Genomic DNA, 26,466 nt, shown 5'->3' with positions numbered 1-26,466 from the left:
TGTAAATTGCCTAAATGCTCCACTTAAAATATATAGACTGGCAAACTGGATACAAAAACAAGTCCCAACTATCTGCTGCCTACAAAAGACCCAACTAACAGATAAAAATACCCATATGTTCAAAGTAAAGAGCTGTACAAAAAGAGTCCTGCAAAACTGCTGTATCTAAGGAAAGGTTAAACTCTGTGAGTTGAACGCACACATCACAAAGTGGTTTCTGAGAATGATTCTGTCTAGTTTTTATATGAAGATATTTCGTTTTCTTCCATAGGCTTCAAAGCACTCTAAATATGCACCTGGAAATTCTACTTTGAAATTCTACTATGAAAAAAGAAAACAAAAACAAGCATGAGTAGCTGTACTTACATCAGATAAAACATACCTTGAAGAAACAACAGTTTAAAAAAAAAAAGACAAATGGCTGGGCACAGTGGCTCACACCTATAATCCCAGCACTTTGGGAGGCCGAGGCAGGTGGATCACAAGGTCAGGAGTTCAAGACCAGCCTGGCCAAGATGGTAAAACCCCGTCTCTACTAAAAATACAAAAATTAGCTGGGCGTGGTGGCAGGTGCCTGTAATCTAAGCTACTCGGGAGGCTGAGGCAGAGAATTGCTTGAGCCCAGGAGGCAGAGATTGCAGTGAGCCCAGATCACGCCACTGCACTCCCTCCAGCCTGGGTGACAGAGCGAGACTCTGTCTCAAAAAAAGAAAGAAAGAAAAAAAAAGAAAGAAAGACAAACAAGGTCATTATATAATGATAAATTGTTTGATCCCGCAAGAAGATATCACAATTCTAAATATATATGCACACAACACCAGAGCACCTAGATTCATAAAACAAATACTATGAAACCTATGAAAAGGAATTGGTAGCAATACAATAACAGTGGGGGAATTCAACATCCCACCAACAGCCCTAGACATATCACTGAGGTAGAAAATCAACAAAGAAACTGTGTACTTACTGCACTCTAGACCAAATAAACTTAACACATTTACAGAACATTCAACCCCAGAACTGCAGGATATATATTTTTCTCATCCGCACATGGAACATTCTCCACAATAGGCCATATGCTTGGCTGTAATGAATAAATTCAAAATATTCACAGCTATCCTGTCATACCACCGTGGAATAAAATTAAAAATTGATACCAAGAGAAACTCTCAAAATGACACAAATATATGAAAACTAAACAACTTGCTCTTGAATGGCCTTTGGGTAAACAACAAAACAAAGGCAGAAATAAACAATTTTTTGAAATGAATTAAAATAAAGTCATGACATACCAAAACCTCTGGGATATAGCAAAAGTGGTGTTAAGAGGAAAGTTTATAGCATTAAATACCTGCATCAAAAAGATAGAAAGATCTCAAATTAACAACCTAATTTCACTCCTCAAAAACCTATAAAAGCAAGAACAAACCAAACCCAAAGCGAGCAGAAGAAGAAATAACAAAGATCCAGAGCAAAACTAAATGAGGTTGCAACTAAAAAAAAAATAATGAGAAGAAGAATCAATGGAATGAGAAGTTGAATTTCTGAAAAGATAAACAAAATGATAAACCACTATCTAGAGTAATCAATAAAGAGAGAAGATTCAAATAAGCACAATCAGAAATAATAAAGTGACATTACAACAGATACCATGGAAAAACAAAAGATTATCGGAGACTACTATGAGCATATTTATAGACACAACCTAGAAAACTTTGAAGAAATGGATAAATTCCTGAAAGCATAAAATCTCCCAAGATTTAACCAGGAAGAAATAGAAATCCTGAAAGTCCAATGATGAGTAATGAAATTGAATCAGTAATTTAAAATCTCTCAAAAAAAGCCCAGGACCAGATGGATTAACAACTGAATTTGATCAGAGTTACAAAGAAGAGCTGGTACCAATGTTATTAAAACTATTCCAAAAAGATGAGGAGGAATTCCTCCCTAACTCATTCTACAAAACCAGTATCACCCTGATACCAAAATCATGCAAGCATGCAATAAAAAAAGAAAACTACAGGCCAATATCCATGATGAACATAGGTGCTAAAATCCACAACAAAATACCAGCAAACTGAATTCAACAGTATGTCAAAAAGATAATGCATCATAATCAAGTGGGTTTTATTCCTGGGTTGCAAGCATGGTTCAACATACACAAATCAATAAATGTGATTCACCACATAAACAGAATGAAAAACAAAAAGCATATGACCATCTCAATAGATGCAGAAAAAGCATTCAATAAAATCCACAGACAAAAACTCTTGAGAAAGTAGGCATAGAAGGAAGATACCTTAAAATAATAAATGCCGTATATAACAAACTCACAGCCAACATCATACTAAATGAGGAAAAGTTGAAAGCATTCTCTCTAAGAACTGGAACAAGACAAGGATGCCCACTCTCACCACTCTTATTCAAAATAGTACTTAAAGTCCTAGCCAGAGAAGTTAGGCGAAAGAAAGAAAGAAAAAGACCTCTAAATTGGAAAAGAAAAAATCAAATTATCTGTTTGCTGATGACATGATCTTATACCTAGAAAATCCTAAAGGCTCCTCCAAAAGACTAGACTTGATAAATGACTTCAGTAATGTTTCTAGACACACAAAATCAACATACAAAAATTAGTAGCATTTTTATATAATGTTCAAGCTGAGAACCAAATCAAAAACTGTCTCATTTATGATAGACACACATGCACACACACACCCACACACAAACACACACACACACACACACACAATACCTAGAAATACATTGAACCAAGAAAGTGAAAGATCTCTAGAAGTAGAATGATGAAACACTGATGAAAAAAATAATAAATGACACAAACAAATGGAAAAACATCCCAGCTCATGGATTAGAGGAATCAATATTTAAAAAATGAACATACTGCCCAAAGCAATATACAGATTCAATTTGATTTCTATCAAATTACTAACATTATGTTTCACAGAATTTTAAAAATCCTAAAATTCATATGGAATAAAAAAAAGGGTCCAAGTAGCTAAAGCAAACCCAAGCAAAAAGAACAAAGCTGAAGACATCATCACATCACTTTACCTCACACTATATTTCAAGAGTATAGTAATTAAAACAGCATAGTACTGGTACAAAAGCAGACACATAGGTCAGTGGAACAGAATAGAGAACCCGGAAATAAAGCCACATAACCTACAACCAACTAGTCTTTAATAAACTTGACAAAAATAGACACTGGAGATAGGACACTATATTCAATGAATGGTGCTGGGAAAATTGGATAGTCATATGCAGAACAATGAAGCTGGGCCCCTATCTCTTACCATATACAAAAATCAAATCAAGGTAAAGATTTAAATTTAAAATCTCAAACTATAAAAATTCTAAAAACAAACCTAGGAAATACCCTTCTTGGCATCAGCCTTCACAAAGATTTTTTGGCCAAGTTCCCAAAATCAACTGCAACAAAAACAAAAATGGACAAATTGGACCTAATTAAACTAAGGAGCTTTATGCACAGCCAAAGCAACTATAAATAGAGTAAACAGACACCCTACAGGATAAAAGAAAATATTTGCAAACAATGCATCTGTCAATGTCTAATATCCAGAATATATAAGGAACTTAAATCAACAAGCAAAAGACAAGTAACCTCATTTAAAAATGGGCAAAGCATATGAACAAACACTTCTCAAAATAAGGCATACAAGAGGCCAAGAAACATAATGGAAAAGTGCTCATCACTAATCATCAGAGAAATGCAAATCAAAACAACAATGAGATACCACTTCACACCAGTCAGCATGGCCATTATTAAAAAGTAAAAAAAAAAAAAAAAAAAAAAAACAGGGGGTGATGATAAGGCTGCAGAGAAAAGGGAATGCTTACACACTCTTGGTGAGAATGTAAATTAGTTTAACAACTGTACAAAACATTATGGAGATTTCTTAAAGAACTTATAACAGAGCTACTATTGTACCCAGCAATTCTATTACTGAGTATATACCAAAAGGAAAATAGATCATTATACCAAAAAGATATGTGCACATGTATGTTCATTGCCATTCTATTCATAATAGCAAAAACATAAAATCAACCTAGGTGTCCATCAATTTGGTGGATTAGATAAAGCAAATGTGGTACATATACACCATGAAATACTATGCAGCCAGAAAAAAGAAATAATGCTCTTTGCAGTAACATGGATGGAACTGTAGGCCATAATCTTAAGCAAATTAAGGCAGAAACAGAAAATCAAATACCTCCCTTAAAATTGGGAGCTAAATCTTGAGCTCACATGAACATAAACATGGGGACAATAAACCCTGTGGGTTACTAGAGGGAGGAGGGAGGAAGGTGAATGTGGGTTGGAAAACTATGTATTGGTTACTATGCGTAGTACCTGCTGTAATATATCCATGTAACAAACCCGCATATGTAACCCCTGTATCTAAAATAAAAGTTGAAAAAGAAAAAAAGATAGTATTTTTACTGACTAAAAAGAATAATCTAAAAAGTTAGATTCAATGTGATTTACTTTATTCAATGAAATAAAGGTTAATATTAGAAAAGATTTTATTAAGGAGAAATGTATGAAATTACAATCAGATTTTACAGAATTTATAGAGATAAAGATAACCAGCTTAAAACAACTGACTGTGATAAATAAACTTATATTTTAAAAATAGCATTTTTCCTCTAGAGACTGAAAATATACCTAATATAAAATTGATTTCCAAAAATTAATTACATTCATAGCCACTAGTAAAGTTACAAAACATTTTAAAGTAGAAATTGAAAGGAATATAAAGCAAATAAATAACACAGGAATGAACAAACATACCAATAGGCAAACTTCTGATGACTTAACTGGAAATCATTTCACTTAGATTGTGCTTGGATCATAGAGAAACTTCAAAGTTAGAATTTTCAGACCACTTAGACAATATCGATAGTGACTCTTGAGGACAACTCCTTCACGGTGCTTTCTCTTCCTTGAGGATACTTCATGTAAAAGATATTTACAAGCTCCCATTAATGCAGGAAAAAAAAGACACCTAAACAAGTTTCTGCTCTAAAGGTGCTGAACAGCACCATAACAGAAGAGCATTCTCCAGCACATGAAAGGTTAAAGAAGAAAAGGGAGTTTAGTGTGAATACACACTTCCTTTTCTGTTGTTTTTTTTTAATAAATACAGAAGTAATTTTTTACTGAGTTGGTAAATACTTTCTTAAAGAAAATAATTATTCTAGTGTAAATAAAGGTAACATTTTTCTTTGCTGTTATGGTCATTAAAAGCACATTCTTATGTAATAAGTTAAAATACTTTGAAATATACCCAACTATTGCCCAGTCTATAAAATGACCAACATAAAAAATAGTCATGGTTTGAAAAAAAATTGATTGTTTTAAAATTAATAGTAAGTTTACAGTATTTTTCTTGAGACATATTATAACCAAATGATATAAAAACAATCTGGATAGAGGTTAAGATGAGCAACTGAAGATTAATCTTCCTACATTGGTGGACATATAAGTGAATTTTTGATGTTTTATTTTAGAAAACATCCATATATAATGCAGTGTGTGCATTTCATTCTCATAACCTTTTTCCAATATGTATTAATACCATGTAAATCTCTTACTTGCCCCAACCGCAAAGACTCTTTTTGCCATAATTGACTGAATCAAGCCAGATATTGGAGTGGACTTTGAACTAAGCTGAGCCAGTTTAATCTCTTGCCCCACTTACCAAAAAACAAAAACAAAAACAAAACAAAACAAAAAAACTTGTAATAGGAAGACAAGCGGATGGGGAATTGTTAATGCTGGCAGTTATGTTTTGTTTTTTTTTTCTTTTGATACAGCATCTTGCTCTGTTGCCCAGGCTGAATGCAGAGATGGAGTGGCACGATTATAGCCCAGTGCAGACTCAAACTTCTGGGCTAAAGCAATCCTCCTTCCTCAGTCTCTCAAGGAGCTAGGACTACAGACATGAGCCAGCATGCCCAGCTAATTTAATTGTGTGTGTGTGTGTGTGTGTGTGTAGACAGGATCTTGCTGTGTTGCACAGGCTTGTCTCAAATTCTTGTCTCAAGTGATCCTCTCACCTCACCCTCCCAAAGCACTGGGACTACAGGTCTAAGCCACTGTCCTCAGCAAGTAACAGTGTTCTTAAGATCAGGAAATGCTGGTGCTAAAATTCTGCTTCCATTCTTTCAAATATCAACTACTTCTTCAATTATATGAAACATATTATAAAGATCTTACAAACGAATATTAAGTTTTCTTTTATTCTCAACCTAGCATAGTTTTAAAAATGCAGCTTTTCAAATCTGTAACACTGGCTCAGCTGTCACTTTTGAGAACCAGAAATCCTCCTTCCTTTTTAACTTAAGTGTTAAATGTCCCTAATATAAATTCTACTCTAGTGTCCTCTAACATAATTAGCAGCTGATTACTCAAAAGGTGGTATGGTATGGTGAATCTGAGTTTGGGGTCTTGAGTCAGAATGTGAACTCAAAATCTGTTTCTATTACTTATTGTATGATCTTGAGCAGATTACTTACTGCTATGACATAGTATCTTCATCTATAATATGGTATAATATTAACTTTCTCATATTATAATTATTAGTATTAAATGAGATAATACAATCAAGTAATTGGATGCTTGACATAAGCACACAAATGCATATTATTATTGTCATGTTTCGTAACTTGTTGAAACAGTTTACAACTGGTTGTTTTAAAGTATAAGGCACCACTATCTATAGTTGAGCCAAAAATAAGACTTTTTACTCTGTATTTTGCTGTCATTGTGCTAACTCAGTAAATATTATATTCATTCATTAAACAAAGAATGATATAACAAATTAATGTGTGTTGAAATAACTCATAAGCTCATCTCCATCATCTCTTCCACTTAATTGTCCACCAAATCTTATGAACTCTTCTCTGTATATTTCTCTTATATCTATTAATTCGCATTCTTTTACATTATCTTAAGTTGAATCCTTGACAGTTATCATTTAGACTACTGCAATAGTAGTAATATTAGTACAGAGTAGCCTGTGTCATCTCTGTCTCTAGGTTTTCATCTCTAACTCATCTTTCTCACTAATGTTGGGAAATATTTTCAAATTGAAATCTATATCTACATCAACTCAAAACCTTCTGAGGACTCCTCATCACCTATGGAATAAAATAATAACCTTTTATCAAATCATAAATTATTCTGTAAACTGCCTCATTTTACTTTTCTGGCCTCTTTTGCAGCTATTCCACCATTTATAGTTCTGGACGGTAATCATACCAAGTCACCCAAAGTTCTTTAATAAACTGTTGTTTCAATAAGATTTTGAGCCCTCTACTACAAGCTAGTGATGTGTTGAGTGCTAAGAAACCTTAAATAACTTAATAGGGAAGATATAAAATTATTAATTGTGTAATTATTGCTCTCATAAAGGTACCTAGACTTTAGTAGGTGCAAATCTGGTTTATGGTTACTTGCTGTAAATTGGAAAATAGCACTGGTATAGTTTGAATCTGTGTCTCTGCCCAAATCTCATGTTGAAATGTAATCCTCAGTGCTGAAGGTAATGTTAGATATGAGTTCTAAATTTCTTTTCAAAGAATCAACATGTCAGTATGTTCGATTCTTTACCTTCTACTTTTAAACTTAACTTCCTTGTAAAGCAACCTTTTTCAATTACCTACTCCACCCTGACTCATTCCGATTACCTGCTCTGTCATAACCATTTTTCCTGCCAAACCACTCACCCCATCACTCTCTTTAAATTAGCCAATTGGAATTAGCTTAGCCTGTGCGGTCTAACCCTAGCCAATAGGGGAATGACACAGCAGCAGGGGCCACATGTGTCAGGGATAAGAACCCCTTCCCCTCCCTTGTCCAAGTGTGTGCTCACCATTGCTCCATCTGTAAGGTTGGACCCTTCTATAGAGGTAACTTGCCTTGCTGAGAATTAAAAAGAAAATTTTATATTCGAGTGCTATTTCTTTTGTGGCACCAAAACTTTATTTATAATGGTAAGGACTTGTGGGAGGTGATTGGGTCATGAAGACAGGGTTCTCATGAATGGTTTAGCACTATCCCCCCTTGGTGCTATATAGTGAGTGAATTATCAGGAGATCTGGTTGTTTTGAAGTATAAGGCACCTCCCCTCCCCTCTCTCTCATGCTCCTACTCCAACCATGTGGTGTGTGCTCTCCTTTACCTTTCACCATGACTGTAAGTTTCCTGAGTGTTCCCCAAAAGTTGAGCACATGCCAGTGTCATGCTTCCTGTACAGACTGTAGAAACATGAGCCAATTAAGCCTCTTTTCTTTATTACCCAGTCTCAGGTATTTCTTTATAGCAATGCAAGAATGGACTAATATAGAAAATTAGTACTGAGAAGTGGGGCATTGCTATAAAGATATCTGAAAATGTGGAAGGAACTTTGGAAGTGGGTAATGGGCAGAAGTTGGCTTCACTCGCATCCATGTGAAGAGACCACCAAACAGGCTTTAAGTGAGCAACAAGGCGTTTATTTCACCTGGGTGCAGGTGGGCTGAGTCCAAAAAGAGAGTCAGCGAAGGGAGATAGGGGTGGGGCCATTTTATGAGATTTGGGTAGGTAAAGGAAAATTACAGTCAAAGGGGGGTTGTTCTCTGGCGGGCAGGAGTGGGGGTCACAAGGTGCGCAGTAGAGGAGCTTTTGAGCCAAGATGAGCCAGGAGAAGGAATTTCACAAGATAATGTCATCAGTTAAGGCAGGAACAGGCCATTTTCATTTCTTTTGTGGTGGAATATCATCAGTTAAGGCAGAAACTGGCCATCTGGATGTGTACATGCAGGTCACAGGGGATATGATGGCTTAGCCTGGGCTCAGAGGCCTGACAGTTGGAAGAGTGTGGAGGGCTCAGAAGAAGACAGGAAGATGAGGGAAAGTTTGGAACTTCCTAGAGACTTGTTAAATTGTTGTGACCAAAATGCTGATGGTGATATGGATGTTGAAGTCCAGGCTGAGGAAGTCTCAGATGGAAATAAAGAACTTATTGGGAACTGGAGTAAAGGTCACTTTTGCTATGCTTTAGCAAAGAGGTTGGCTGCATTGTTCCCCTGCTTTAGGGATCTGTGGGACTTTGAACTTGATAGTGATGATTTAGGGTATCTGCTGGAAGAAATTTTTAAACAACAAAGTGTTCAAGATGTAGTCTAGCTGCTTCTAATCGCCTATGCTCAGATGTGTGAGTAAAGAAATGATGTGAAATTGGAACTTATATTTAAAAGGGAAGCAGAGTATAAAAGTTTGGAAAATTTGCAACCTGACCATGTGGTAGAAAAGAAAAGTCCATTTTCAGGGAAGGAATTCAAGCAGGCTGTGGAAATTTGCATATGTAAAGAGGAGCAAAGTGCTAATAGACAAGACAATGAGAAGACTTGAAGGCATTTCAGAGACCTTTGTGGCAGCCCCTCCCATCACAGGCCCAAAGGCCTAGGAGGGAATGGTTTCAAGGGCCATACCCAGGTTCCCACTGCTCTGCACAGCCTTGGGACAGTGCTCCCTTCATCCCAGCTGCTTCAACTCCAGGCATGGCTAAAAGGGGCCCAGGTACAGCTCAGGCCACTGCTTCAGAGGGTGCAAGCTGTAAGCCTTGGTGGCTTCCAAGTGGTGTTAAGCCTGTAGGTGCACAGAATGCAAGAATTGAAGCTTGGGAGCCCCCACCTAGATTTCAGAGGATATATGGAAAAGCCTAGATGTTCAGGCAGAAGCCTGCCACAGGGGCAGAGCCCTCACAGAGAACCTCTACTAGGGAAGTGCAGAGGGAAAATGTGGGGTTGATGCCACCACCGAGAACCCACATGGGCACTGCCTAGTGAAGCTGTGAGAAGAGGGTCCCCTTCTCCAGAACCCAGAATGGTAGAGCCACCAGCAGTTTGCATCATGTGCCTGGAAAAGCCACAAGCACTCAACACCAACCCATGAGAGTAGCTGTGGGGGCTGACCCTGCAAGGCCACAGGGGTGAAGCTGCCCAAGGCCTTGGGAACCTAGCCCTCACACTAGTGTGTCCTGGATATGGGACATGGAGTCAAAGGAGATTATTCTGGAACTTTAAGGTTAAATGACTTCTCTGCTAGGTTTCAGACTTTCATGGGGCCTGTAGCTGCTTTCTTTTGGCTAATTTTTTTTTCCTTTTGTAATGAAAGTATTTACTTTCATTACAGATGTGAATTACAATGTGACTGTGAATCCCATGTAATTAATTTGCTGGACCTCAATATGACACAGAATACTGTGGATTGAGTAGGGTGCCAAATCTTGTCACAAACTTAAAATGCTTATCATGTATATTATTTTCATAATATATATAGATATCATTATATGGAAAACAAACATATACAACAAAACCCCAAATTAAAAAAAAAAATCCAATGCAAACATGGAACTCAAACCCAGAAACCCTAACTCTCAATTCAGTGCTCCTTGTATGACATCATGGAGTTAATGAGTGTCACCTATATGGCATCAGGAGATAAAGAAGGAACTGTCTAGTATTGTTGAGCCCCTGTCATGTTCCAGGATCTGTACATATATTAATGACATTTACTCCTCTCAACAATCCTGTCAGGCATATGAATCCTATTATGTAGATTAGGAATGTAAGGCCCAAAGAGGTTAAATAAATTGCCCAAAATTATATATCTGAGTTAGAATATCAGCCCGTGTCTTTCTTTTGAACAGGAGTATGACATGATAGAAAGGGGAGACTGACAAGGAACAGGAAGGCAAGAGAGGGAAGTATGAGTTCGTAGGGGTATCTTGACATTCTCTCTTTCATGAAACTTCCTGACAAAACCCTATGGCCTGAGCTTTCCAAACATTCCCCTTCCCTGTCCTCTGCCCCAGCCTTTTTTTCTCTCTTGTATCTCTTTTGGTCTCTTGAGCTTCTGCCTCAGAGACATCTCAAAGCATCAGAAGGAGGAGGGAAAAATGGGGACTGAGGGAGTGAGGTACAGGATAAAGGAATCTTTCCTAGCTTGGCAGTGTTCTCTATCTATGGGAGGAAGAGAAAGTGGAATCTCTGTATCATCTTTCTTAGTCCCGATGACTCAACTTTTTTTGCATACATTTTAAATCCTCTCCTAACCAACCCAGCCATCTCAGGAGGACCTTGATGAGTCAGTGACATCTGAATAAAGTGAGTGGATTCTGTTATCTGCTGATTCCTCTTCAAGTGGTCAATTATCCCAAGTTTTCTTTACTTATGTCTAATATAGCCATCTTCTTATTCCTCTCTATACCTAATAAAATCCCAAACCTCTCAATATTTTCCACATATATTAATTCTGTTGATACTTAGACTAATATCACTTTCTTTATCTTTTCCTCTCATAGCTGGTCCTTTATTTATTCATAATATACCTGTTCTCCCTACAGTATTTTTGATCATCCATTTCCAGTCTATCCTTTCAATATTCTAGTTATCTCCACCTTATCTCTCATTGGTTTATTGTCTATATAGCAAGTTCATTTTACCCAAATATTATATCTCTTATTCATGTAAATCCAATCTTCTTGCACTTCATCTAACTTCCTCATGTTTTATCTGGTCCCTGCAGATCTACAATCAATGCATGTTTTACTTGCATATAATTCCAACTCTGTCATATTCTCAGTTACCCACTTAAATTCTCTATTCCTGACCATTTCCACCAAAATCCTTTTTATATACTTTTTTCTTTATATTCCATTCCTGTTATCTGCAATTCATCTGTTCTGCCCACATCATACCTTTCTCCTTTTTGCCATGCATTCTTGCAACCACATTATAAACCTTTAATAATCAGTAAGTGAAACCTTATAACAGGAACTACTGTCAGAAGGAGAGATAGATGCTCCAACAAATAATCTAGTGTATAGAAATATGGGTACTTTTGGAGGGGTAATAACTAAGGGACTAAAACATTACGATAAAAATTCCTAGGAAGAGAGTGGGTGTTTTTGACAGAAACATGTGTAAAGTTACAGAGTTATATAACGTCATGACATATTTTTAAAAAGTTAAATAGTGGGCAATGATTAGATTGCTGTATAACAGCTAAAAGGAAATACATTTTGATTCTTTACTGGAGGATTTTGTATGTGTTCTCAAAAACTAGATGCTCTTGTTGTCAGCGGTTTCTATACAGAAATATGACTCTGAAAACAAGTGGGAGTTATATTGATGAGGGTACAGACTGGAGGAAAAAAGACCAGGTAAGATCCTATCAAAATAGTTAAATCAAGGAATATCAATGACCTGCTGTGAGGAACTAGGAGGAACGCAGTAGAAATAGGACAGAAGAAAAGGGACTGATATGAGAGATAATTAAAGAGGCATTTTAGCTAGAACTTGGATTAGTTAAGTGTGGGATGTGTGTTGGGGGAAAGGGTGGATGGGTACAGAATATCTAGGAAACTTCCAGATGGCTTGCATAGGCGACTGTATGAAAGCTAATGCCATTTATTGTAATAGAGGAATAACTTGCTTGGGAAAGCTTATTCTAGACGTAGTAGATTTGTGGAACTCCTGTGACATCCATGGAATTATATCCACTCCATACTCCACCATTAAGGACATGTGGAACCACTTCAGCTACAGAGGTCCTCCTTTACATCCACCTGATCAATAGCTGCAGGGATGTAGCAAGCAAAATGATATATAGGCTTTCATGGACTCTAATGAGACAAGTAACCACAGGAATCTCACTGAACCTGTGAAGGGAAAAGTTTAAAAAAAAAAAGTACCTAATGTCTCTATGGATAGAAGCCTTATGAACCAAGACTTGAAGGCTAAATAGGATGTAGCCATGCTCATGGAGATTGCAGCATGAGGAAAGCTATGAGGTGATACACATGGTGTGCGCTGAGAGCTGCAAGGTATAAAATACAGTGTAGACTGTGGTAAGAAATAAGGTTTAGGTGGAAGCAGTGGCAAAATCATGAAGTGCCTATAGGCCTTGTACCTGTAGGCTAAATGATTTGAGCATTTATTGTATACACAAAGGGACTATGGACAAGTTTTAAGGAGAGTAAAATGGTCAGTTTTGAGCTAAGGTCTCACCTTTAAGGGTAAGACTCTAAGCAGAAAAATCAGTTGGGAGTCCATGTGTGAAAGGCTATTATTTTCAAGTATGCAGAGCATCAAACATGAAGGTTGAAGTGACCAAAGGATATGAATGAAGGTCCGAGGCCAAAAGGATCAAAAGCAAAAAGAAGGGTGTATGAGGTAGGTATTGAGGAGAAAGGATCAAGGCTAAGGTCATAAACAGCAATTGTAGGTTTGATGTTCCCACTTATCTATGTATGTACATGTATGGCATTGGGACAGGCATGTAGCTTAAACTTTCAGGGATGAGAAGGTGAAGATATGCCCCTATAACTAGATTATAAGATCCTGAAGACTCAGCATGTGTCTATGAACCTTTATATACCACAACTCTTAGCCCATGGTCTAGAGCATTGCTGATCAACCATCAATTTTGAAATAAATAAAATTGTGGGTGTGAATGGTAAGAATGGGAGTGATGGGAAATGAAAGCCAGGGTCATAGGTATTTTGTAATTGCATTACAGTATTAAGAGAAATTCAAGGGCTCAAGTACTGAGTAATGCTCAAGTAATGACAGCAGAGCATACAGAGAAGAGAAAGTCAGGCATAAAATTATTAGCAGGTTGTTTTAATTTGTGAGCACATTCTGCCCCCGCTAACCTCATAGGGACAGATTTAAGACTAAAAGGTAAGAAATCTGAGAAGAAATCGCACCCAGATGCTCAGCTGACTCTACCCCATTCTCCTTTCTAAACTCCACACTCTCTCCCAATGCTATAACTGTACAGGGGAACAGGGTAAAAATAACCCTTCCTTCATATCAACTCCCATGTAAAAATCCCAACTTCTTGTCTACATGAGACACAAAAATGGCTTGAAGTTTTTAAAGGGAAAGGGAAATTTTTATCTTTGATACCAAGGTAAACAAACAGTATCCTAGTAAATGTATGTTTTTATATGGGCCTTAATGTTAAGGGAAAATACTCTATCCTCATTTCAAGATACTTAGTACAACTTCCAGCATCTTGTAATTCTTAGTCTTTCTGCCATCCAGCATCCATTTCCTAATCTGATTTCCTAGTGAATCTCATGTCTTCCTTGTAAGTACTGGGTTCTGCAGACTTCCACTCTACAGGTACTGTGACCTTCTGGTATTCTGCTTTTGTCTTTCTTTCCTCCTGGCAGGAAGGAACTGTTTCTGTAACTGATCTCAAAGATTCTCTCTCCCAGTTGTACATCCAAGATGTATTGTACAGTCCCTCCTTTACATCACCTAAATATTTTGGAAGCTCCAAGGTCCTGACTTCCCAGTTCCACCTCTTGCTATTTCTGCAACCCAGAATTAGTCACTTAAATCTATATTTCAGTTTTTTTAGGCATACAGTTGTAGCTATTAGTAGTACTAGCCCACAAGATTGTTGTTAAGATCAAGCGAATTAATACTGCAAATGTTTTACAGCAGTGCATGCAATAATAACAGTGCCTGTACTAATAATAACTCAATTGTGTTATATATGATTGTTATTCCTCCATTGTGTAACTTATTTCCTCAAAACAGAGTCATGATCCAACTCAAAGACAAACTCTCATTTTAGGGCAGCCGAGACTCTTTCAATTTTTTGGTTTTGATCTATGTTCTTTGGGGACAAAATGGTGTCATTTTTCCCCAGTGCATCTCAATGCATGCTTCTCCAAAGGTCAGAACAGACTCCTTCCTATCTTGTTTCCAAAAAAAAAAAAACATTTATTTTTGTATGTTTGCCTTAGCTCATTTCCAGATGAAAGAAGAGAGCGGTGTCCTCAGCTCAGTGATTAATTACATGAACTCCTTACGTGGTATTCGACCAATATAAACCCATTAAGAGGAAGGCTGGGTTCTTGTTGTGGCCTACTGAAGACTCTCTACTCTCATCTCCTGAAGAGCAGTAAGAGAGACCAATGACATGGAGTGGCGGAACCATAGTGGGATAGTGAGTGAGTTTGTGTTGCTGGGCTTCCCTGCTCCTGCGCCACTACAGGTACTATTGTTTGCCCTTTTGCTGCTGGCCTATGTGTTGGTGCTGACTGAGAACACACTCATCATTATGGCAATTAGGAACCATTCCACCCTCCACAAACCCATGTACTTCTTTCTAGCTAATATGTCCTTTCTGGAGATCTGGTATGTCACTGTCACTATTCCCAAGATGCTTGCTGGCTTTGTTGGATCCAAACAGGATCATGGACAGCTAATCTCCTTTGAGGGATGCATGACACAGCTCTACTTTTTCCTTGGCTTGGGCTGCACTGAGTGTGTCCTTCTCGCTGTTATGGCCTATGATCGCTATATGGCCATCTGCTATCCTCTCCACTACCCAGTCATTGTCAGTGGCCGGCTGTGTGTGCAGATGGCTGCTGGCTCTTGGGCTGGAGGTTTTGGCATCTCCATGGTCAAAGTTTTTCTTATTTCTCGCCTCTCTTACTGTGGCCCCAACATCATCAACCACTTTTTCTGTGATGTCTCTCCATTGCTCAACCTCTCATGCACTGATATGTCCACAGCAGAGCTTACAGATTTCATCCTGGCCATTTTTATTCTTCTAGGGCCACTCTCTGTCACTGGGGCCTCCTATGTGGCCATTACTGGTGCTGTGATGCACATTCCTTCGGCTGCTGGACGCTATAAGGCCTTTTCCACCTGTGCCTCTCATCTCACTGTTGTGATAATCTTCTACTCAGCCAGTATCTTCATCTATGCTCGGCCAAAGGCACTCTCAGCTTTTGACACCAACAAGTTGGTCTCTGTACTGTATGCTGTCATTGTACCATTGCTCAATCCCATCATTTACTGCCTGCGCAATCAAGAGGTCAAGAGAGCCCTCTGCTGTACTCTGCACCTGTACCAGCACCAGGATCCTGACCCCAAGAAAGCTAGCAGAAATGTATAGAAGGGATGTGTGAAATCTGATAAAATGCTATTAAACTTGAGATCAATGTGTTCTATGAAGTCCAGTGGAGTTCTTAGGGCCTAAATTGGGGGCCAGAGTTTCAAAGGCATCACTATGGAACTAGGAATACTTGCTTTAACTAGTCCAAGAGGAGAGAAATAGGTTGCAAGCTAGAAAATGGATTTCTGCAGGACAGGGCCATAAAATACAGGATAGAGCTGGGTCCACTATTGTCTGTCCCTTTGTAATTTGCATAGACAAGGTTCCAATCAAGGAAGCACAGGCTTCATTATGGAAAAGCAACACAAGACTTTTTGATAAGATCTCTATTAGGTAGCAGAGGCCCAGGAGATATCATTCTAGTGTGTATTACAAGGCAAGGAGATAAGAAACTAGGAATTTTTGTTTTGGGAACATATCACCTATCAAAACATAATGGTTTCTAGGTTTATTTTCAAATTTACTGTGGTCAGTGTCCACAATGAACTAGTGGCTGAGTGCAGCTGTTTCATCAATACTCTGTCTCCCTGATTAGACTATAAGCACCATGGTGACAGGATCAGATTTTCTTTTACATCCTTTTATTACCATGGGCAGGAACAATATCTAGTGCATGATGGCTATGAATATGTATAATGAATGAATATAGTTTGGAACCATGTAGGCAAGGCATGTGTGTCATGCCTATATGTGGGGTTGGCAGGTGCAGGAAGTAAACCCCTCATACTTTACTAGTATGCAGAGAGATACAAATTGGCTCAGCCTTGCCAGAAAAAAATTTTGAAAATATGTATTACAAATCCTAAAAATATTGCAACCATTCTGATTCGGAAAGATTTGTGCAGATAGACACTTTTACTTATAAATACAGAAACAAGGAAAGGAAATAAGCAAAATATGCTCAACTTTCACAAACAGGGCACTGGTCAAATAAATTGTAGCTCATATGTTACATGGAAAACTATGCAGAAATTGAAATAAAGTGATCTAAATAGAGTTAGTGAAATAAAAAATATTTCTAACTTAATAAAAATATTATGTTATATAACAGTATCAAAAGTATCAGCCATATTTGCTTGTTTAAACAAGACTAGAAGGAATATGACTAAAATGCTGGCTAGATAATGCTGGACTGCTTATGCCTGTAAATTGCATTCTGTGGCTAAGCATTGCCATCAATATATTTATTTAAATGCTTTTTTTCTTAGCCCATATTATGTATAACTTTATTTATCTGGACAGGGAGATGGATACAGGGTATGTCAGTATGATTTTCAGAAATTTAGCTCCCTACTGTCACCCGACAACCAGAACTCTGAAGACAGTGAAGATTCTATCTCCAGATATGGATCCAACTGTTGCTCAAGATGTGGGATCTAACTTTATTGCTGTCTGTTACTTAATAAAATTTACAAAAGGATATTACCAAGGATATCATGCATTATTTGCTAGCCCATACTTATTAAAAGTTTTAATATAATGTGCATATCTATTTGTGCCTAAACAGTATAAGTATCTTGTTGTAATAATTTTTTAAATGACTGGATATAAAGTTCATCAAAAGTCTACTGTCGAAGTGTCCCCGTAGAAGAAGTTTCTGAAATGGGGTTGTGATCAGGGATGGGAGAGTCCTCCTCTAGGCATTGTTATTACAACTCTTATATAAACTCTTTTATAAGTTAACTCGAGTTAATAGGAAGTAAAAGCATAATGTTGAATTTCTTCATTGTGCTTTTTTTTTATTTTCCAAGCTTTTTAGTATAAAATGCTTTAAAACACCTCTAATTCTGATTTCAAGTATTGGAATAGGGTTTAGCACAGTATTCCTCACATACTCACCTTTCAATAAACCATGAATGAGTTTGAGTCCCGTGTACTATGGTGAGATTGACACCTCTCCAGACGGGGACTGAATTTTTAGTAAACATATGACCCTCAGGACTCATATTGAAATTGAGGTCACAAAGCTTTGTAAACTTTTTCATGTGAAGTATTGATTATCAGATTAAGTATCCCCCATCCTCCATTTATGTAACTGATTTTTCCCATAAACCTAGATATAGAACTTTATTTTATCCTTGTTCCATTTGATCCTGTTTGTTTTCGACCATCTTTGCAATCTGCCGGTCTTTCAAAGTATTGCTTAGATAATACAAGTCTTTTATAATTCCCCTTTGCTAATACAGTATCTGGAGAAGCTTCTAGTCTCTTGCATCAGTACAAGAGGTGGGAGTACTGGATCTACCCAGGTTATTCAGAGTGGCCAGAGTCAACTAACAACTACAGGCAAGTGAGGATTAATATAAATGACTTCTGTGCTCCAGATGTCTAGTGGTTTCCAATGTTGAGTAAACTCCAAATTTCTCAGTCTGCCTTTTAAGTTTCTTCACAGCACATTCTTAATTTTCCTTTTTGTCCTTATTTTAATCTTTTGTCCACTACAAACCTTGTACAGGTGAATTCTAGATTGTGATTAACAATTTTTATTTGAGACTAATAAGCCAGTGTATTTCACTATTTGCTAAAACATCACATTGACCAGGATCAGGAAACAAAAATCCTTCTTGATAAACAGCATTTTAAAAATAACAATTGTTCTGCAGCTCTGTAAACCCTATTTCCCTTCATTAAAAAACCCTTACAGTTATGAACAAGTAAAGACTGAGAAATATCAGATCAAAGCTGACCAAAGAGACAGGATACCTATATGGAGTACGGTATATTGGATTGGACCCTGGAACATAAAGTAATACTAACAGAAAAGATAATAAAATCTGAATAAAATGGCAAAATCTGAATAGTTTAACAGTGATGTATCAATTTTGGTTTCTTATTTTGACAAGTATATATGCTAATCAAGGATGAATATATTAGAAGAAACAAACTGAGAGATGTGTGTGTGAAAAACTCTCTTTAGCATCTTTGCAATTTTTCTGTAAGCCTAATATTGTTCCAAAATTTAAAAGTTTATTTTAAAAAGAAACACGTTATTCGTTTTTCCTTACCAAATATTTTAAGAGAAGTTTGATTTATTTTACTGGCTTTCATAAAATAAAGATATATTTTCCCTTCCTTTATAGTTACAATAATATGTACAGCTAACAATTGACTTTTTTGAATATTTACCTGCATTTTTTTTATTATCATGATATTCATGAATTGATGCTGTTTTTATTTAGCTAATTGATAAGACAGAGATGAAGTGAAGTATAATTAACAAAATTGATAAAGTTAGTGCTTTATATACTTAGCAACTCTAAAAAATTATGCCAGCTCTTTTGAATATCACCATTTGGTGCCAGCAAGAATGAGTGGACATCTCCATGTGCTTGGTAGAGAAGCAGGCCTATAGGGCAGGTGTATTCATTTTCTCTTAGAAGCATTCCTTAGATCAAGATTGCCTTGTGTGATTTTCATGTTTCATAGTCACACTTCATGAAAACCAATGGCCCCCGCCTTCCCAGAATTAGTGACAATACACAATATGCCTTTCAACAAAGATTTTGGTTGGTTGGAGTGGGGAAAGAGCTAGGTCCATTCTTCTCCACCAAACATCAGTCACACATAGGCCTTCAGATCCTCAAGGACTGGAGAACATTTTCTAAGACTTCTCATTTTTTCAGTCCCTTGCTTCAGCTCCCTGTAGCTAACTTTGGCTACTCACCAAGACACAGGTGCATCTCCTTGGCCTTTGTTCTTGCAAAACTTCTAGCAGTTGACTCCAGATTTTATGGTTACTTTTGGCACAATTAGCAGCAGAGACAGAAATAACTAGGCTGTGGATGACTTGATGGACAGAAGGGTCTGTCAGTTCACCCTTTTCTTAGCATGCAGGGCACACTTCACAGATGTTAATGTCTGAGTGCTTCCTGGAGTCCAAAGCAGTGGTGGGGCCTCTTGTCACTGAGGAGGAATTATTATCCTATAGCTTCACTGTTTGCTGTCATTGCTCTGCGTTCCTTCCTGTCCTAGGCTGAAAGCCTAGAGGGCTCTACACTGCAAGTCGTCTCATCTAATTTGTGCTATTCAAATCCTGGCTGTAGTTCATATTCCAGCAGAGGTAATATTTTACATTTCTGTAATGAGGACAAAGCAGCTTTAGAAATGTTTTGAAAGGATTTTTTATGTTTATTATTATGTATAATTTGCCGATAGTTTTCTTTTTTTTCCAACTTTATTGAGATATGGTTGACAAATATGACTAGAATGTATTTAAGGTATACAATGTGATGATTTGATATATGTATACCCTGTGAAATGATGACCACATGCAAGCTAATTAACATAGCAACATATCAATCACCTTACATACCCTCTGTGCATGTGTGTTGTGAGAACACGTGACATCTACTTCTGCAGCAAATTTCAAGTACACATTTTTATTAACTTCAGTCACCATCCTATATGTTGGAACCTCAGAAATTATTCATCTTAAAAATAAAAGTTTGTATCTGTTGACTAATATTTTTCATTTCCTCCCACAGTCACCCCAAACCCTTGGCAAACACCACTGTACTCTCTATTACTGAGTTAGACTCTTTTCTAGCTTCCACATTAAGCAAAATTAGGCAGCATTTGTATTTCTGTGTTGGGCTTATTCCACATAGCATAATGTCCTCCAGGTTGGTCTATTTCATTGCAAATGACAGAGTGTCCTTCCCTTTTAAGGGTAAATAATATTCTATTGTATAAATAGACCACATTTTCTTTATCCATTGGTCTGTTGATAGACTCTTAGGTTGTTTCCAATATTTTGTCTATTGTGAATCATGCTGCAATAAACATGGAGTGCAAATATGTCTTGGAAACAGCGATTTAATTACCTTTGGATATATAGTCAGAAGTGGGAATCTTGGATCATACAGTAGTCATAGTTCGAATCTTTAGACCTCCATACTGTTTTGCATAATGGCTGCACCATTTTACATTCCCATGAATTGTGTACACGGGTTCCATTTTCTCCCCATACCTACCAACACTTGTTTTGCTTTGACTTTTTTGGTTTTCAGAAATAATACTAACAGGCAAGACGTGGTATCTCATTGTTTTTTGTTTGTTTGTTTGTTTGTTTGTTTTCTGAGACGGAGTTTCGCTCTTGTTGCCCAAGCTGGAGTGCAATGGCATGATCTTGCCTCACTGCAACCTCCTCCTCCCAGGTTCAAGCGATTCTCCTGCCTCAGCCTCCTGTGTAGCTGGAATTACAGGTGTCCACCATCACACCCGGCTAATTTTTTGAGTCTGTGGATTATACAAGTAGTGAGGTCTTTGGGACTCAAAAACATATGGACAGAACTTAAATCTATGTAAGTGGATGAAATTACTCAGGAAGAGATTCTTGATTGAGAAGACAGGGAAGTCCATATTTGTATCATCTGAATGTGGAAACATTCAGAAAGAAAAACGAATCCAATAAGGCAAAAAAGGTTAGGGATTAAAAAGCAAGCCAGAGTTGTGTGGTGTCTGGAAGCCAAAAAAAGAAAAATTTCCCAACAGAAGGGTGAGGTCAATTATATCAATGTTGCTGAAAGGTTGATGGAGGAGAATATGGAGGTGAACATTTTATTTAGCACATTAATGATAATTTTGACAGAGAACAGGTCCATAGAAAGAGACCAGAGCTTGATTGAAAGTGGGTTAAGATGTGCATAGAAGATCAGCAGAGGAGAAAATGGGCATAAATGTTCCCTTTGTATTTTTTTTTTCCTGTGAAGAGAAGCTGAAAATAATGCTACAGTTACTGAGGGGGATTGGAGTCATGCAAAGACTTCTTACTTTCTTAATTAATTAATTTATTTATTTATTTATTTTGAGACAGAATCTCACTCTGTTGCCCAGACTGGAGTGCAGTGGTGCAATCTCGGCTCACTGCAGTCTCTGCCTCCCGGGTTCAAGCAGTTATAATGAGAGAAAACAGGAAGTGTACATGCAGGCACAGATATGTGGAAGATTTGAAGAGGGCTTTTGTAGCCAACTGCTTCTGTTCTAGTGAAGCATGAGGCAAGGCATCAGCTTAGAATGATGGTGTGGAATGGTCATTTTAAAACTGACTGAGACTAGGTTCCAGAAGTATAGTCATGCACCATGTTCAGGAAGGCAAGGCTGAGTATTGTAAAAAATGCTCAAATTACAAATTAATTTATCAGTTAAATATATTCACAATCAAATTACAAGTGAGCTATTAAGATGTGAATGATAGAATCAAATGTCTTCCAAAAGAGTAAAGGGGAGAAAGAAGCTAGAACTGAAGAGTTAGCCAAAATATAGCTTACTAGAACATGTCTGATGAAGGTAGTAAAATAATAGAAAATGAAAGGATTACTTTAAAATATTACTAGGAAAATGGTAGCTTTGACAAAAGTTGAAACATCACCATTTTCACATGTAAAGATAAGTTCGACATTTATTGTTAAAGTTAAACATATAGAGTGAGTGACAAAACATATAAAATATATAAATTGTTACCTAAATTGAACTGTATGATGCACAGCAAAGACATCAATGAAAATAGAAAATTATATCCTAACAGTAAAAATCACTGGAAAAAAATAACATAAAAGATATCCTTCACTATACAAATATTTTAAATATTTCTCTGTCTAAAAATCATGCAGATATTAGAAGCCAAATAACAAATTGAAAAGAAGTTATTACCACAAATATAACAAAGTCTCCGTGTTCCTAACCTGTAAAAAAACTTCAACAAATCAATAAGAAAACCGTGGACAAGTTACTTAAGCAAATTAAAATAGGCAAATTTTATACCTTATCAATTAGTGAAGACTACTTATATGTAAAATTTAACATGAAAAAATATGTAGTGGGCTAAGTACACTTATATGTTGCTGGAAGGAATGCAAAATATTTAACATTTTAAGAAAACAATTTGTCTTTTCATATGAAGAGTATTAAACAGATTTTTAACCTTGGTTCGAGTAATTTCACTCATAGGAATTTTCTATAGAAAAAAAGTCACACATCCAAGAGATTGACATTACTGATTTCACACACACACACACACACACACACAGACACACACACACACACACACACACACAATGTTAAAGGTAAAACAATGATAAAATAGCTAATAATGTTACAAAACACCCATATGATGTAACATTATACCATCACTCAACAGTATTTTCAGGGCCATTTATTCTGTAGGTGTTAAATTTATTAAATACTTATTATATGACACATGCTGATTACAAGTATAAAGATGTCTTTATATTTATATTTACTAACTTGTTTCATCCTCACAACACTACAAAGTAGGTCTTATTGTTAATGTCAGTTTACACTTTGCAAACTTGCAGACTTGGGCACAAACAGGTTAAGTAATATGCTATAAGTTATAGAAATAAGTGGGGTGTATTCAATTCTAACTTCTGTACGCTGATAACTGACCCTAGACTCTTTGCAGTGCTGTATACTGCCACTATATAATATAGGAAAAATAACTGTATGCTTGTAGGTTAAAAAAATCTGTTTTACACACACACATCAACTCAGTCAAATGCATGCCTGTATTAAAATGGAAGGAAATTCATATAAATACGTGTAGGAATTATCTCTACTCAGCCTTGCCTTCCAAACATGATATACTACTACTATACTTTCTGAACCTAGTCTCAGTTACTGTTTTAAATTACTATAGGAATTGATTTAAAAAGTGTTAGCGAATCTTCAAACAGCAATATCCCCCAAAAGAGTGTCATTTAATTAGCCATATCATTTTATATCATTTTTAATCTTCAAAATGCAACTCACAGCTTTTGTTCACATCTTTTGTTTTCAATATTCTCAGACTTATAAACAAACTAATAGTAGTGCAGCATAATTAAGCTGGTGAGAAAATGCATTATGTTGTCCTCTCCGTCTTTAGCACAAACACACAGACACACTGACTTAAATATCCACACCCACCACGCATGTGAACACTGCAGTGGTTGGAATGTCACAAGATAGCGTTGGATAATGGAAAATCACTATTTTGCTTGTTTGTTTTTGTATTAGCAAGAAATAAGCAAAGTTGTTTATCATGAACCTTGCTTATGGACTACCTTCACCTCCTATTTTCTTCATTTTATTAATAATTGCATTTTAGGAACTATAAAGTATCTCCATGTCGAAAACCAACAAACAAAAACAAACAAGCAAAGACACTTGTTAGAGCGTTTCATATGGCTGATGTTTAGAAAGGAAAAAAAGAGCAAGTACAATGCAAATACAATCAAACTACTACCAGTTGGGGCATTAGACAGGAAGTCTATATAACCTTTTAATAAGGTCACTTGGTCTAAATTTGTGCAAATCTCAAGACATCTCCCCCTTTGGTGTTTGGGTTTTACTTACACCACCCACTTGAAACTTTCCTTTCTCTGGTTCTTTTCCTTTCCCTGATCCAATATAAACTTCGAAGGTTAGGGGTCATGTCCCAAGATGGGAACCCATTTAACTAAATACCTTCCTGGGAAAATAAAGATGAAATTTTAAATAGAGTGAAGAGTAATTTTAGATAGTGTAAATCATGCCCTATAAATTACTTCATGGAGAGATTTAAAGAGCATTTGACAAATCCAGTTACATTCCTTCACTTTTCTATTAAATGCTATACTCTGCACTGTATTGGTTTTACCATTAGTGTTTGATTCATAACATGAATCTTTTGACTCTCAGGAGAAGGAATTTTGGAAGCTAGCCATGATCCTTCCCTAGAGCGTGGAGTGTGCTGGCAGCATGTATTTTCCCAGGACCCTCCTCAAGGCCCCCATGACCTCCTTATTCCTCAGGCTGTAGATGAGGGGATTCAGGACTGGAGTGACAATTGTGTAGAAAACAGAGATGATGTTGTCTTGTCTGGTGCTGTGGAAGGAACTGGGCAAGACATACATGAATGTGGCAGCTCCATAGAACATCCCAACCACAGTCAGGTGGGAAGAGCAGGTGACAAGGGCTTTCTTCCTCCCCTCATTTGATGGCATATGGAGCACAGTGAGTAGAATTTGTGTATAGGAGGCCAGTATAGCAGCAAGAGAGGGAATCAGGAAGGTCACACCCATCACATATACCATGAGCTCATATCTGGAGGTATCAGCACAGGCCAACTTCAGCAAGGGTGGGATCTCACAGAGAAGATGCCTGATCTCCTGGGCCCTGCAGAAGGGATAGTGCATGGTATACACGGTATATATTAGGGCACTTAGGGATGCCAGGATCCAGGACGTGGCCACCATGAGCCAGCAGGCTCTTGGGCTCACGAGGGTCATGTATGTCAGAGGATGACAAATGGCCACATACCTGTCATAGGCCATGAAGGCCAGTAGGAGGTCCTCGGCACCACCCATTGTCAGTGCCAGGAACATCTGAAGGGCACAGCCTCCAAAGGAGATGGTGTTTTCTCTGCGCAGAAAGTCCGCAAGCGCCTTGGGAGTGACAACAGATGTGAACAGGAGGTCCATGAGAGAGAGCTGCCCAAGCAGGAGGTACATGGGCATGTGGAGCCGGGCTTCCATGGTGATAGCCAGGAGCAGTAGGCCATTGCCGATCAGGGCCAACAAGTATAGGATTGTAATTGTAGCACAGAGCAGTTCAGGAGACCCACTGTCATTCAGAATCCCCACCAAGATGAAGCCACTTCCCAAGGTGAAGTTCCAGAGCTCCATGCTGTGGTTTCTTTCATCACCTAGAACAAGATGGATACTTCATGAATTTTTGCTAAGATGAACTCTAGTTTTGGAATATCAGAGGCTCCTTAGGACATGAATCCACTGAGATGTTACCCTTTCCACTGATAACTGACTTTGCCTCTTGATTTCTGAATGTCTGACTTCTCACTGTATTTTGATAAAAGTTCCATCTAAATGGAGAACAGACATCACAGTAATAACTAAACATTAAGAGATCACACATAAAATCTTATTTAGGACATTAAACCTGAACATGTATCTTTCCAAAAGCAAAAAATTATCTTTCTCTTAAGATTAAAGAAATATTCTGCCACACAAATCCTTGATTATCCTTGTAACTATCCAGTTAGTTTTCTTCATAGACTTGTTTTGATATGAAATTCCAAACAGGTACAGAGACTGGTTTTCAATAAAGCACTTTCACTTCTTTTTCCATAGAACTTACAGCCACATTTGTTTGCAGTACTCAAGGCAGTAGATGAAAGCCTCGTTAGTAGGCTAAAACTTGTCCACCTTAGTTACTTCTCTCTTGGCCAGCCCCACGTTCTACAGAAGCTTGAGAGAGAAGGGATAATGGACTGCCTGAGACAAGAGAATGTTGTGTTTGAGAAGATGTTGCATTTAGAGCTAAATACTTTAGGGTCAATGCAAATGTGTTTATTTAAAACAGGTTATATTAAGATGTGAGCTTGGAAGGGCTCTGAAATATAACATATGAGGTCTTTCCTAGGAAGATCAGGATGTTTGTGTTTGGGAGAAATGGTG

The 26,466-nt window shown here is 37.3% G+C and overlaps 2 protein-coding genes across 2 annotated transcripts in view; one reads left to right on the top strand and one right to left on the bottom strand.

The window, feature by feature from the left end:
• The window catches only part of OR6A2 (olfactory receptor family 6 subfamily A member 2), a 98,078-nt gene extending 81,978 nt beyond the window's left edge, over nt 1–16,100 (top strand). Inside the window, exon 3 of the mRNA XM_016920289.4 lies at nt 14,853–16,100. Within this exon, the coding sequence (XP_016775778.3) occupies nt 15,029–16,012 (984 nt within the window). The 5' untranslated portion in view covers nt 14,853–15,028 and the 3' untranslated portion in view covers nt 16,013–16,100. The remainder of the gene's footprint in view (nt 1–14,852) is intronic.
• A 3,091-nt stretch (nt 16,101–19,191) lies between these two features.
• On the bottom strand, nt 19,192–25,960 carry LOC466417 (olfactory receptor 2AG1). Its single transcript, XM_016920280.3, has one exon. It carries the CDS (start codon nt 25,675–25,677, stop codon nt 24,727–24,729), a length of 951 nt encoding a protein of 316 aa, XP_016775769.1. The 5' UTR covers nt 25,678–25,960; the 3' UTR covers nt 19,192–24,726.
• Nucleotides 25,961–26,466: the final 506 nt, after the last annotated feature.

The sequence above is a fragment of the Pan troglodytes genome, chromosome 9 (assembly GCF_028858775.2).
Source record: "Pan troglodytes isolate AG18354 chromosome 9, NHGRI_mPanTro3-v2.0_pri, whole genome shotgun sequence".
Taxonomy (NCBI): domain Eukaryota; kingdom Metazoa; phylum Chordata; class Mammalia; order Primates; family Hominidae; genus Pan; species Pan troglodytes.
The sequence above is the reverse complement of the archived record's forward strand: the minus strand, read 5'-3'. Positions and strand labels throughout refer to the sequence as shown.

Bases quoted from the DNA above. Each gene is read 5' to 3' on its own strand.
- LOC466417 (XM_016920280.3), bottom strand. From the start codon at position 25,677: ATGGAGCTCTGGAACTTCACCTTGGGAAGTGGCTTCATCTTGGTGGGG.